General features: G+C 55.5%; 3 protein-coding genes across 5 annotated transcripts; 2 read left to right on the forward strand and 1 right to left on the reverse strand.

Annotated features, from left to right (window-relative positions):
• Positions 1-2,701: 2,701 nt before the first annotated feature.
• LOC113216588 (endocuticle structural glycoprotein SgAbd-3-like) lies at positions 2,702-6,948 on the forward strand. Of its 2 annotated transcripts, none has more exons than XM_052276221.1 (3): positions 2,702-2,807; positions 5,652-5,782; positions 6,599-6,948. In XM_052276221.1, the coding sequence occupies exons 1-3, from the start codon at positions 2,796-2,798 to the stop codon at positions 6,873-6,875; spliced, it is 420 nt and encodes a 139-aa protein (XP_052132181.1). In that variant the 5' UTR covers positions 2,702-2,795; the 3' UTR covers positions 6,876-6,948. The 2 variants fall into 2 exon arrangements, with proteins under 2 accessions (XP_052132181.1, XP_052132180.1); XM_052276220.1 differs by lacking the exon at positions 2,702-2,807 and adding an exon at positions 5,360-5,521.
• Positions 6,949-7,010: 62 nt separating this feature from the next.
• Positions 7,011-11,932, forward strand: LOC113204904 (uncharacterized). 2 transcript variants are annotated; one of them, XM_052276218.1, is made up of 14 exons: positions 7,011-7,464; positions 7,738-7,931; positions 8,100-8,378; positions 8,466-8,742; positions 8,817-8,916; positions 9,321-9,475; positions 9,546-9,626; positions 9,788-9,897; positions 10,178-10,294; positions 10,491-10,545; positions 10,618-10,744; positions 10,837-11,033; positions 11,115-11,258; positions 11,429-11,932. In XM_052276218.1, exons 2-14 carry the CDS (start codon positions 7,915-7,917, stop codon positions 11,795-11,797), a joined length of 2,028 nt encoding a protein of 675 aa, XP_052132178.1. In that variant the 5' UTR covers positions 7,011-7,464; positions 7,738-7,914; the 3' UTR covers positions 11,798-11,932. The 2 variants fall into 2 exon arrangements, with proteins under 2 accessions (XP_052132178.1, XP_026276069.2); XM_026420284.2 differs by having other exon boundaries at positions 8,469-8,742.
• On the reverse strand, positions 11,857-13,502 carry LOC113204914 (folliculin; the record flags this gene model as incomplete). Its single annotated transcript, XM_052276219.1, is given in 6 exon segments — positions 11,857-12,160; positions 12,242-12,344; positions 12,423-12,663; positions 12,753-13,006; positions 13,157-13,257; positions 13,381-13,502. Coding segments are annotated over 6 exon segments (972 nt in total), but the record flags the coding sequence as incomplete, so codon positions are not given.
• Positions 13,503-13,518: the final 16 nt, after the last annotated feature.

The following is a 13,518-nucleotide window of genomic DNA, read 5'->3' on the forward strand; positions in this document are numbered from 1 at the left end:
GAGGGAGGGAGGGAGAAAGAGAGAGAGAGAGGGAGAGAGAAAGAGAGACAGCGAGAGAGACAGAGAGAGAGGCGTCGTCTTGCCTACCCCCTGGCCCGACCTGGCAGAGCTCGCCCTGACACCAAACGAGGCTCGTGACCCCGGTGTGCCGTGCCAGGCTCAGCAGGAGCAGGAGCAACAGCTTGCCGAGCAGCTCACCCGCGACCCCGGCCGAGCAGCCGAGCAGGTGACGCACAAGCAGCTGCTGCACCGCAAAGGGAAGACAAAAATGACCGCCGCGGAAATAAGTGAGTTATAGATTCCAGCAGATTCAAGAGTAAGAGTGAAGAGGTTTTGTGCCAATTGACTTTAGACAATTGGTATGTACGGCGAAAACAATGCCTGATTTTTAGAGGGAAAGGTTAAAACATGATGAACTCCCATAGTTTGAGGAGTCTCAGCAAAAAGTAAGTCGTAAAATTAAAACAGTTGTAGTAATTTTTTTACAAAACATGTCGTAAATTTGCGACAGCCTATTCTTGCTTGTCGATCAATTCCAAGTCGATACAAAGTTCTTGTAAATGTACAATTTCAAATTGTAAATTTACGACACACGTCGGGAACGTCCCGTAAACCTTCTTCAAAGTTTTCCCTTTTCACTCAAAGGATCAGACATTGGTTTTTTCCATGTGGCAATGTAGCAGGGGGCTACATGTCTAACGGATGTGTTCCGATGTACCCCAACATCTATTTCTCCCATTCATTATGGATTCTGGTTTCCTTCCTATCAATTAGTAAGATTTCGTTTCCGAAAGTAAGCAAGAGCGTGAGCAGGGATGGGACGGGGGACGCGTGCGCGTCTGTCCGTCCTGCTCTGCCCTACCCTGCACGCCCCGCCGGGCCTCCCTATACCCCTACCCCCGGCCAGGGATCCCCGAGTACCCCCTCCTTCTCCTTCTCCTCCTACACGGCTCGGCCCGCGGCTGCGCGCGATGCACGCCAACTGATAGATCGCTAGCGAGTACCCATACCAGGTACCTCCACCGGGTACCTTTACCACCGCCCATTGTTCATGACTCTGTGTCCACCGCAGAAGCGCGGGGCACCGATCACCGATCCACTTTTACTACTGCTATGCCGCGGGTGCCGGCGGCAAATAAGAGCGCTCTATGGAGTCTACCAACGGTTGGGTGCGGTCAGTCACGTGCCTTTTTGAGAATTTAGCGATTACAGTAGATGGCCTAAAATTAGCACAACATATTTTTTCGTCAGGCCGATTTTGAGGCATCATTAAACTAAAACAATTAGGACCAATCCAAGGGAAAGTGAAACGTGGGGGAAAATGCGGGAAAATGAGACATCTCATATTTGGCAAACAAAATGAAAATCTTTTGGTGTTGACGTAACATTTTCGGATTGATTCAATTCTACTTAATATGCACTGTATCATTTTTATCCGCGTTTCACTTTAAAGATTTCTCCGATCCGACCCTATGTACTTGGAGACAACCCCTTCGCTTGCTTACTTTACCAGCTTGCCTCCGCAGAGTACCTCTTCGGCAACTGCTTTGAAAACGAAATAGTAATCAATTAATGGAGGTAGAGGGAGGGACTGGCTGTGCCTGTGCACTGTGCACGAGCCGCGTGCACGTCTCATCTCGTGTGTACCCGTGCACGTGCACGCTGCTCTATGGCCGCATGGTGTGTTGCAGCATCCTGCCCCTGCCCCACCCACTCGGTCCAGTGTAAAGCACATCGCTGACGCTATGACACTGTCAGCGCAAGCAGCTGGAAAGGCCTGGTACGACCAATTTATGCCCATTCAGATTGATTTACCTCCTATACCGATCCCCTGGTAGAGCACTCATTAAGGGGTCATCCTAGTGTAGCAAACTAGAGTAGTTAAACCAAACACAGAAATATTTCCGTGAAAAACTATCAATTAATGACCAAAGATAAATAGTAAAAAAATGCTTATGATTAAAGCAGCAAAATGCTAAAAAATAGTAAGGGCGTTTACCGTGGTTCACACGATAACCGAGTTTCTTCTGAGTCTTCGAACTGGAGATGATCTAACCCATTTGTACACAACGTGAAAATATTACATATCTAATGTCTCTCTCGTCATGATGGTAAAAGCACACTTTCAACCTTAAGAAGGTGCTATCGCATTATCAAGTTTGTTTCTCACCCGGAGCTATCGTTTTGAAGAAGTAATCAAGGAAACTCTCTTATTTTGAACCCACTACTCTAGAATTCCCCTTCACGAGAAGGCAAAGTAGGTGCTCCTTCCCCACCCATTTCCCACACCCTTCCTGCGGTGCCAAATGGAACACGTGCAATCTCTATCTCTGCGCCCTCGCTGACATGGTGGTACCCGGGGCCCCCGGCGGTTCCGACTCGACAAGGTCTTCGCCGCCCACACGAATTCTTCCTTTAACTGCCGCACCACCACAAGTGTGCGCAGTGTGTTGCTATAGCCTCTCCGGCGCCACGGCACGGCATACGAGAACGCCTTTACCTCCTGGCCTTTGCCTGTCTTGTCGTGTGCAGCCCCAGCCCCAGCCCGGCTCGCCTCGGACCCCCACCCCTTCGGGAGGGGGGAGGAAGGGGAGGAGCTCCAGGGGCCCGAGGGGCCCGAGGGGCCGGAGGGGGCCTTCGAGCCCCCGGGCAGGCGCGCGCTCGCGCCCCCTCAGCGCTGCTCAGCCCCCCCGGGGCGAGCCCTGTATATAAGCACACGCGCGCATCGCCATCCAGTCGCGGCTCGGCGCTGTCGTGCAAATAAAGGAGCCACAGGCCCCTGCGCTGTCCGCAAGATGAGGCCCACGGTGAGTCTGTCTCGATGGAGTGTCTAACCCTCCCGGATACAATACAGTGCAACGTGCAACGAGTGCAACAGTGAGTGTGTGTGTGTGTGTGCATGAAGGACCGACCGCGGTGAGTAAGTACAGCACCCGCGCGATCAGAACGGTGAGCTGGCCAGTGAGTGAGAGGCGAAGTAATTTGTGCGAGCAGATTAGGACCCATAGCTCATTGCTTGAGTAATTGATCTCATAAGCCGGTCATCTAGCATATCGAAGCGCAAGACATTCCAAGTAAGGGCTCATGTTGGACACTTTTGTCATGGTCTCGAGTGAAAACTAGAAAGCTAGAAAGCTTGAGTGATCCTGGAGGTGTTAGGGGAAGTAATCGCAAAGCATTTTGAAATTAACGAAAAGAGGCGAAAATAAACCCAATTACAAGTCTACATCAGGAATCGTTACAATTTGATTGTTCTCGCTAAAGTTATTTTGGTCAGAGAAAATGGCCGATTTACTAGCAGTAAAGTGTAATAAAGAATATTTCCACCGTTGAGCACGATAATTGTAATCGGCGAATCAGCGCATTAGGGAAAATGATACGAGGAAAGAATACGACTTTCCTCTTAACCATAAACAGCATTCAACCATAATCAGAAGTTGTTGGCACAATTTTTTCAATCCGTTCGTTGTACGTGGCGTCGCATTCTTCCCGGAGCGCGCTTCATCCACAAAAGTCCCATCTCGACAAGAGCAAACTGTGAAGCAGGGGCCATTGCATTGCGTCAGTTGCGGGTGTGTGAGCACCGGGCGTACTTGCTTTGACTCGGCGGACGTGTGTGTGTGTGCCGAGTGGACGAGTGAGCGTGTGTGCGAGCGAGAGGGAGTGAGCGAACGGGACCGGCGATACGGCGCGACGCTCTGATCGTGTCCTCCGCGGCGGCCCTGCCCCTGCCGGCAGAGCCCGGGCGAGAGCCGAGGGCTCGCCCAGACATCTCCCCTTACTCTCTTGTTATCGAGCCTGTTATCGGCCCGCGACATGAACCCCCGCGCTGCCCTTTCTCTATGAGCGTGTGTGTATATCTGCATACGCGGACCATCGATAACGACGGTTGGGCCACAGGCCGGCCATAGGCCACATTGGGGCCACAGCGGCGCGCGGCGCGAGAGGCTTTAGGAGGCCCACCGCCACCGCGCCGCGGACCCTCCGGACAGTCATCAGTCGAGGTTAAAATACCTGCGTCATTCTTTCCATACGCGCGTCGCCATGGATTGGAGTCTATGATCCCACAATGGCATGTAGACCGTAAATTCAATAAGGCCACAGGGATCACAATGAGATGGGCTACGCACCGACTTGCGGTGGGCGGCCGTACGGGAGGGGCAGACGTGGCGACGCCTCAGAGGCGTATCAATGGTGTCATAAAAGGAGATGCCTACTGTTGTCTCGTTGGCGCACGGGGGCGGCGGCGCGGAAGGGCGTGGACACCGACAAGACGCTGCAGCGACACTGTTCGGTGACAATTAGACAGCTTGCCGAGGCTGTGGACAAAACTACAGCAGAGCTATATGGCAAACTAAACGAAATTCGCGCGGCCTATAGAAAAAACGTAGTAACTTTCGGGCATTTTCATTTCGAGGAAAACCACGTGCCCCAGAAAACTCTGACGCGATTCATTCTGAAAAATCAGCAGTGTACACTGATAGTCTACATTGTATGCTGATATATCAGCAATCATGCTGACACATCAGCAATCATCAATGATCACGTTTAGATTTTCGGCTACTTTATAGTTTACTTGTTTAACACAACGCGAAGTGAAAATAAGACATACAAGCGTAGAAGTCTATGGAATACATTTATATTTCTACGAATTTTACGTGTCCACCACTCCCCATAACGCATGGTACATTGCACGCAAAATTCGAACATATTGTATGGCACAGGATTTTTGGCATTACATGACGCGTGTTCATAATCACCAGGCAAGTTGTTTACCCGGGTAAGGGGATCCTCGTGTTCTATTGGGGTTGTACGGTACATGTCTCGCGGGCCCTCTGCTCTGACGCCCACCATCCAGCGGCCACGGCCGGCCTCGGCCCAGAGGGGGGCCACGGCACGGCACCAGGGCGCACTGGGATGGACAGAGGGAGAGCGCCGTCAACTCGAGGTCCTGGGCGCTGCGCTGTGATTGGGTCGGAGTTGCACCCGCTGGTTGGCCGGGCGGACGTGTCGAATGCACCCCGACAGTCGCTCGGATCATGTTCAGCAGCGCTGCCGCATATCTGTGTCGCCTGACCCCAGGAGCCCGCTGGAGCCTGGCGGGCTCCGGAGGGTTCGCAACTACTTGCCTTTGTGAGGCCAGATGTTAGGCTGGCCGACGGAGCCGCCCAGCGACTCTCCCTCTGCTCTGAGTCTCTCTAGGGCGCACTCGGAGCGCAGAGGAGCCCGCCACGCAGGTGGACAAAGGTCTGTGCAGCCAGTCTGTCTGTCCGTCCGTCCGTCCGCCGCTAGTCTTGGCCACGCCATGCTCTCAGCATGAAGGCACTTGACATTTCCGCGGCCCAAGAGTGGAGTCAATTGATTCAGAGTACGCGAAGCAAGCGCGCGGCAACGGGGCGGGCGGGTTGCAGCAACGGGGCGGCTGTTGACTTTCTCATACTCTGTGTGCGTGAGTGTGTGTGTGGCAATGGACGGCTCACATTCTCATAGCGCAACCGGTGCGTCCCCGGTGTCAATTATTGTAAGCAGGACACGGTCAGCTAATGAATCGGTGTCTCCTGCATGTGCTGCTCGCCCCGCCTCGCCCCGCCTCGCCGCGCCCTACCCCTCCCCACGCCCTTCTAAGACGGCGCTTTGTGTCTCTTTTGCAGCTCCTCGTCCTGGTGTGCGTCGTGGCCGCCGCCTCGGCGCGTCCACAGCGCGGCGCTCCAGCAGCGGCCGAGCCCATCGCCATCGTCAACCTGCAGAGCGAGGTCAACCTGGACGGCACCTTCTCCTACACGTAAGTGACGAGTGTCCGTACCAGGTGACTGCTCTGCCCGGCTCTGCCCCACCCGCTCCTCTTGCCGGTCTTATACTGCGGGCGGCTTTGCCTATCGTTACCGACAGTGGTGCCCTGCCGCCCAGAGCGGATGAATACTATCGTGGGTCATCCAGAAAGTAGGCCCCGTCATACGCCGTTTCGAATCTGCCAAGCCAAGTTCAGTCTCTTTGCAATCCGGCAGAGCGCCTGATGGGTAGGCAACATCTCGCCTGCAGTGCACAAGTGTACTGCGGGGTGGCCTACCCTGAGTCTCGCAGGCGCCGTGCTCCGTGCTCCCGTAATTTGCCGAATGAATCTGAGAAAAGCGGACGTTCTTTTTTTATGATCACACGGGCAAACCATCCACGCGCGTGCATGTGGTACCGTACTTCTCAAGATTGAGAAGAGGGATAGCATTTAAGCAAGCGGTGCCTCTTTCCGTCCAAGCGATTTATCAATCGACAGATGACTGAAAACTACACTGAGAAAAAAAGTAGGTAGGTTAACCAGGAAAATTTTCCTTGACGCAAGTTGTAAAATTACGATTTGTAATCGTAAAAATACATGCAGTATGTATCGACTTCAAATCCCTTGGCGAGTAAGAGATGTGCTGTCGTAAATTTACAACTTAAATTATAATTCGGGTTTACAATTTTTTTTATAAATTTACGACGATATTTTTCACAGTGTAAATAAAAATAAGAATATCCCAAATAGAAATAAGAATATCCCATAAATCACCAGGCACCTGTTCCTGCGAATCAGCTAACTGACATCCTGACTCTCGTCTCGCAGGTACGAGTCGGCCAACGGCATCAAGGCGGAGGCCCGCGGTCAGCCCGGCCAGGGCCCGCCCGGGGAGGAGGGCGAGTCCGTGCAGGGCTCCTTCTCGTACGTGGGCGACGACGGCCAGACCTACTCCGTCACCTACACGGCCGACGAGAACGGGTTCGTGCCGGCGGGCGCGCACCTGCCCACGCCGCCGCCCATCCCGGAGGCCATCCAGCGGGCCCTCGAGTTCAACGAGAAGAACCCCGAGCCGGAGGAGGGCGCGCCGCGCAAGGGCCGCTAGTCAATGGAGTGTGTGCGTGTGAGTGTGTGCGTGTGTGTGTGCGGGCTGTAAATAAACGAGAGGGCGACGAATACCGTTCCGCAGTGATTCAGTGGGGGTGTTACCCGCCGTCTCCTAGAGTGGACCTCCCGCTTCCGCCAGGAGGCAGGCGCGCCCCGTGGAGTGGCTGGCAAGGACATGGCCCTTACGTCACGAGGCCGTGGACGAGCCTCGGCGCCGGGCTCAGCACGAGCAGCACCAAGGTTGGGCCGGGTCTGGGTCCGCCGGGTCCCAACCGAGAGTGAAAGCGGGAAGAAAGCCCGAGGCAGATGAGCGTCGCGGGAAAGGGGGGGGGGGTCGCTGCCTACTACGGGCTCTACCGGCGAGACCAAGGACACGAGGTCAAGGCCATCGTCACACACCCTCCGCCGAGGGTTTTGCTCCAAAGGAGCGGCGCACAACGGGTCCCAGCAGAGAATAACAATGGTCCAGCCGGTCGGTTTGGCGACATGCAACACTAGCACTTAGGCAAAGACTACAATTTTAGGTCCAATGAACACCCTCTGTTTTCAAAATTTCTGTGCGTAATATGGTAAAAACTCGACACGTGGTGAGTACGGTATGCCATCCGTTGAGATTGGCGACACTTTCAGAGACAAAAAAATAAAGTGTGAATATGACATGGTGCAATAAAGTAATCCGGCAAAGCTAAAAAAAAGCAGAATGTGGATAAAAACAAAGCGGAAATCACTATGCTAGGACATGGTGATTTCCGTTTTCTTGTTCCCCGCATTATTCTGCATTTCCGCTTTACCGAGTGTTTTGTTAAACGCACGTAGCTTTGAGACCCACACGTTTTGTGCACACCCGGGATGCGCTGCAGAGGGGTGGCAGCAGGATGCCGGCCCTCCGATGTGCAGGGCCGGGCCAGGCAGGGGAGGGGCACGGCGTGGCGGGGCAGGCCAGGCCGGGCCGGCGCGGACGGGGGCAGTCTGACCACTGACTAAACCACCGGCAGCGAGGGGAGGGGGCCGCCACCCGTCTCCACCACCACCACGACATGGACCATGCGGACAGGTGAGCGCACCGCGCGCCGGCAGTGAGCAGTGGGACAGACGCGTGGACCTCGGATTCCGATGCGTGCACGCAAGAGAGGGGTATCTGAATATCGCTAACACTTTCCTAGTCGCTCGCGCATTCTGTCAAAACCTTACCACACGGTGGCCCCCTCGCGTGCTTTCTAAGGAACGCACCAGGTCCCGGACGGGCCAGAGACACGCCCCTCACGGCGGCGCTGGCGAGCGTGCGCCTCAAGATGAACCGGCAGACCATGCGCTTCCTCGGGCACGCCGGCAGCGGCCACGCCAGCAAGGGCCGCCAGCCCCCCGCCACGGCGACCTCCGCGACGTCCACCCCGCCGGCAGAGGGGGGGCCGACCCCGCCGCGCGCCAGCCCCAGGCCCTCCACGGCCGGGGAGGGCGGGGAGCGCCACCTCGACACCCGCGTGTCCACCACAAGCCTAGCGTGAGTACCCCGCGGCAGAGGACGGTCCGGCGTGCCTGGATAGACGTGCCTGGAGGCTTGCTCAAGGGCGGGTCTCTTGTGGTCCAGCAGATGGAGGCGGTGGCGCGCGCGGCGCCGGGCGGCCCGCAGGTCTAAGGCCAGGCAGGTGCCCAGGGGCGTGGGGGTGTGCTGCATCAACGTGCGCTCGCCCAGCGTCAGCGTCGTCGTGGAGCGGGTGGGACCCGGGGCGGACGACGAGAAGCCGGGGCCCACGGTGACGCGCTTGGGGCCCTGCTCCAAGATGGTGATCCGACTGAGGCAAGCCGGCCGGGGCGGCGACCAGCAAGCGTCGCCCGCCGAGACCACCGGGCGCCAGGCGCGCGAGGTACACCCGAGGAGCACTAGCAGCACGAGGAGCGAGATAGTGATTGAGCACGAACACCGGGCCGTGTCGGGCAGGTGCAGCCTGCGGAGAGTCGGACGGCGGCGGCCCGGCCGGAGCGCACTAGCGGGGAAGACGCTGTGGAGGCAGGTCCAGGAGACGGGGAGAACAATCCTAGTAAGTAGTGGATCGTATTGTAAATCGACTACGTCCAACACAACAATTTCTGCATTTACTGGCGATGGTCGTGTCGTAAAAGAACAGTAACATTACCTAATAACCTCTTTGAACCACAGTGCACATACTGTATTTATCCCCAGTAGCGCCTACAAGCGCAGAAAAGGTGACACACTTTCGGCGCATTGAAAGAACATAATCGCATTTACCGCGCGAAAAATGTGTGCATTGCATTGGGCAATGCGCGTAAAAAGTAAAAAGCACCACTGCACTCAGGGATACGGTGCGGGCTTGCCTCTCGCCACAGACCATGTCCGCCGTGCGAGCAGGCAACCCGCTCGCACCCGTGCGTGGCGTGCGGTAAAACGACGGCCGACGGCCGTGCTTCGGTGTCCATGTTGAAGCTAGCCGAGAGGGAGGGCAGAGCCGGCAGAGCACCCAGGCGGCCGCCAGCGACGGCGAGCGACACAAGCCCGAGGCGGGCGACACCAGGCCGGCGGCCTCCAGCGAGTCCCTCAACACCTACGTGCGCCGGCGGGCGACCAGCATCGTGCAGCAGGTCCCGGCCGCAACCACCGCACGTGGCGCAACACGTGGACGACCCGCTAACAGTGCAATCGTTCGATTAGGTGGCAAAAAACATCAGCCGGTTCGAGAGGCGGTGCGGCGGCCTGGAGGCGGCGAGCAGCCGGGAGCGCCTGATGCGGCAGGTGATAATGGCGGCGGCATGCGCCAGCCTAGCGCCCCCTGGTAGACTGGCGTCCCGACCCCTGCACCTGCACCGCATTCTGGCACTCGCTTTTGTAGGGTATCCACGCGGCGTTCAACAGCCAGGTGGGCGCGGACCAATGGCGGCGTGCTTTTGTCGCAGATAACGCGCGTAGCCGCGTACACGGCGGCGAGCAGGCAGCTGCGGCACGCGGCGCACCTGTACGCCGTGGCGGGGATCACCGCGAGGCAGGCGCGCAGGGGGATCGTCAGGTCAGCGCAGCGTCATCGCCGCACTACCAGGCTTTGCAGGGTGATTCCGCACAGTGGCTTGTCACCCATGAGTGCGACAAGGACAGAGGTACGAAGGCGCTGTGCGGAATCACCCTGCTGGAGTCGCACTTAAAACCCGATCACGTTTCGGTCGAGGGCGCTGCATATGAGGATGAGGACGAAGTGCGGTTGGGCGGTTGGGTCCGGCGGGGCCAGCCTGCCTGACGCGACCGCCCCATGTCTTGGCCAAGGCTGTTAAAAAGCACCCCTTGGACGGCAGGTATTGCAAGATCGACTGCCCGCCCCGGCCTCCACTCCCGGGACCTGGCGCCCTGGCGCTCCCGCTCGCGGCTGTGCCGCTGCACGCGTTGCACCCCTCACGGCCGAGCTTACCCAGGTGCGCGCCTCGGACACCTACCCCTCCCGTCTGGCTCCAAGTGGGCCAAGTCGGAACAGGCGGACCTGTTCCGTCTTGAGGCCTGGAGCTGGAGACACAAGTAGCGATGTTGCCCGCAGACCGCCGCCAAAGGCAGAGGTCTTTAGAGACCTCCGGTTTACAACTGAAGTGAAGTTCGTTCCCCGTCCTACCGCAGGCCGCCTGTAGCTGACCAGACTGGCGAGGCTGTCCACATCAACGACCTGCCGAAGGTATGTCCACCTGTATTGCGCAGCGGCCGCCCGTGCAGTGCCTGGCCGTGTCTGTCTGACCACCCCCGACAGCGCCTCCTGCTTAGGGTCTTCGCCCTGCTGGACCAGCGCGAGCTGAGCCTCAACGCGGCGCCCGTGTGCCGCGCCTGGCACCGGCTGGCGAGGAGCAGGCACTTTTGGCGCGAGCTTACCTTTGACGGTGAGGCTGCGTCGACTGCGCCAGGGTGGGGCTGTCGTGCGCCTGCGCCTGCGCCGGCTCTCCCACAGTCACGGGCCTCGTCTGCTCCACAGCCGCCTTCCACCAGTACTCGGCGCAGAGCGTGTGCCAGCTGCTGCGGGTCACCCCCGGCCTCTGGACCCTCGAGCTCATCGCCTGTCGCGACGTAGACCTAGTCCTCGGCCAGGTGTGGCAGACGTGCCGCCAGCTGCGCACCTTGGTGCTGGACTCGTGCACCGTGTCGCCGAAACTGCAGCAGCTGCCGCGCCAGGTGAGCCAGCCTGCGCCAGCTGCGACAGGACGACAAGGAAAAAGAGCCGCATGTCATGTGATGAGCGCGACGCCTCCGCAGGCCAAGGAGGCTTCCGTGCTGGAGGCCGTGCTGGAGCACTGCGTCTGCCTGCAGTACCTCATCGTGGCCTTCACGCCACTCCTCTACACTAGCAGCTTCTTCGAGCTACTCGGGCGTCGTTGCTGGAGTCTGCGGTGTTTTCTGGTGGGTTGCCAAAGGGGGGAAGGGAGGGAACGGGGAAGTTCCACAGCGAAACAAGTAGCGAAGCGACGTCGATGTTTTGGATTGTCGATGACGTTCTGATACCTTATTTTGCACTGGGGTAGTACTGACCACGCTTCAATTCATGTGTGTGGATGGCACTTACATGCTAGGTGAGCGCGGACGACGGGGATGTTCGCGTCTTTTGCGAGTCGCTGAGCGCGGACGGCGGCGAGCCGGGGTCCAGCGAGGCTAGTGAGGCACTGCTAGGGTCGCTGACGGGTTCCTGGTCCCGGACGGTGCCGCCGCCGGCGTGCCCCGCCACCACGGCCAGCGACAACTGCCACGCCGCGCACCCCCCACGCGAGACGGGTGACCTGAGGAGGAGGGTGACCTCCGTCCGCACCAGGAACCATCTGCTGCGAGTGCTGGCCCTGAGGCCCGACGCCGAGTTACGGCTGCTGCAGTGGCGGATGTCCGACAAAGACAACCGCGCCACGTTGGACTACTTCGGCGTAGAGGCGCGCCTGAGCTTTCAGTGACACGTCAACGCCCCCGGCTCCGGCCCCAAGCCATGGCCACAACCAAAATTTTTCTCAAGTACCAAGCTGAGACAAACTTTAATTGTTTACAAAATGCTGCGTACAAATATAAGATGGAACATTCTTACCCTACTATCACAGAATTTTAGAACATGCCAGCTACAAACAAAAGAAATGAAACCTTTGCCAGCATCAAAAATTAATCACATACATCACACACTTAGACAGCTTTTTGACCAGAAAGACAAGACCTCAGAATCAGAGGTATTGACTCCCAGAGCTTGTAAAAGTGCAGTCTTGTCTTTTCGGTCGGTGGAATCCTTCTTGTCTTGAAAGTCAACTTGGTGTAAGACTCGGGCAGCACTGTAATTAATGCAAAAAATGTGGTAACACATGACGTCAAACTGTCTCAGACTTCAAGATTCAATTGTGCTCTTTTCTCACTTCAATGTCTCCATTCTCAAGGCAGCAATTTGCAGTAACAATGTTGATTCGCTTAGCAGATCTGACTGCATTGCACGTTCCAGCTTAGCTAAGTATGATGGCCCTATAAAGAAAGAACAATAAATAAATTATTGGTAATCTACGAGCTACTGTCAAAACCAAGTTTGAAATCTATACTCACATTTTGTTGGGAGCTGACCAGGCCATTTTAAATGGTAGGTAAACTGAGAAGCTTGATTTAGGAGGGCTAAAGATTCAGGTGTTTCACAATCAGGTGGTAGTAATACTTCCAAACGAGCAACCTGTGGTGAAGGCTGAGGAACTGCAGCACGTGATTCAATACCCAACATATTACATTCGATGGGTGACATATATTGAGAACTAAATGGAATTAAGCGTGCACATCCTTTGGGTAACAAAACCTAAGAGGAAAAAGAATACAAACACTTAAAAAGCATTAAATTCTGTAAAGAATCATCATTTTATTTTTAAAATGGAGATAAAATTTTACCTTTAATGTTAAAAGAATGCTAGCAACAAGTACAGCTGGCTGCCCTCGAACAACAACTTGTCTGCCCACAAGAAGGCAAAAAACAACACATGCAAAGTTTGTTGGACCTATTAATGAACGCAACATTCCTAGGCTGTTCACGCTAGGGCCTGTTGTTTGAACAACATACTTCACCAAATTAGAATTATCTGGTGAAGTTTGAGTACAATGCAGGTCTCTCTTAGCAGAAACAAATGTAAAGCCCTCTTCAGAATCTGTTTGATAATTCAAAAGTTTTTAGCAGACTATTAAAAGATTAGTATTATATATACCACCACTGGTGTACCCACGGCTTGAAGCATTATATGAATCAGCACAACTGGAGGCAGCATTATGCAGATAGCAATTAACACATTTAAACGTACCTTCCAATGGTCCAAAAGGTAATGTCCAGTTCAAAAGTGGAAAGGTTTCACGGAGATGAGTTGCAGAATTTCTAAGCAGCCATACAAACCACAAATGTAGCCTGAAAAGATTGAGAACCATTAACATAATCCCCAAAAGGATTTCGTTAAGAACAATTTTTTAACGCTCATTGCTTGAATAGTACTAGAATAAACAAAGTCTTCTTGAAATATAATTCACTCACTGTGCATATACTTGTGGGGACCCGGTTAGCTCTGACAAAGGACGACTACTCTTGTCCGCACAGTAAGCATTGCTTAATCTTAAAGCTCTCTGTGGGCGGGCAATTTGTTCTGCTTCATATACCTACAGAAAATAAAAT

The sequence above is a fragment of the Frankliniella occidentalis genome, unplaced genomic scaffold (assembly GCF_000697945.3).
Source record: "Frankliniella occidentalis isolate FOCC.00 unplaced genomic scaffold, Focc_3.1 Scaffold2139, whole genome shotgun sequence".
Taxonomy (NCBI): Eukaryota; Metazoa; Arthropoda; class Insecta; order Thysanoptera; family Thripidae; genus Frankliniella; species Frankliniella occidentalis.

Bases quoted from the DNA above. Each gene is read 5' to 3' on its own strand.
- LOC113204904 (XM_052276218.1), top strand. The intron at 8,379-8,465 runs GTGAGTACCCCG...CTTGTGGTCCAG, and splicing joins GTGTCCACCACAAGCCTAGC to CAGATGGAGGCGGTGGCGCG. The intron at 8,743-8,816 runs GTACACCCGAGG...CGTGTCGGGCAG, and splicing joins CCGGGCGCCAGGCGCGCGAG to GTGCAGCCTGCGGAGAGTCG.
- LOC113216588 (XM_052276220.1), top strand. From the start codon at position 5,468: ATGGACGGCTCACATTCTCATAGCGCAACCGGTGCGTCCCCGGTGTCA. The intron at 5,522-5,651 runs GTAAGCAGGACA...TCTCTTTTGCAG, and splicing joins CGTCCCCGGTGTCAATTATT to CTCCTCGTCCTGGTGTGCGT. The intron at 5,783-6,598 runs GTAAGTGACGAG...CTCGTCTCGCAG, and splicing joins GACGGCACCTTCTCCTACAC to GTACGAGTCGGCCAACGGCA.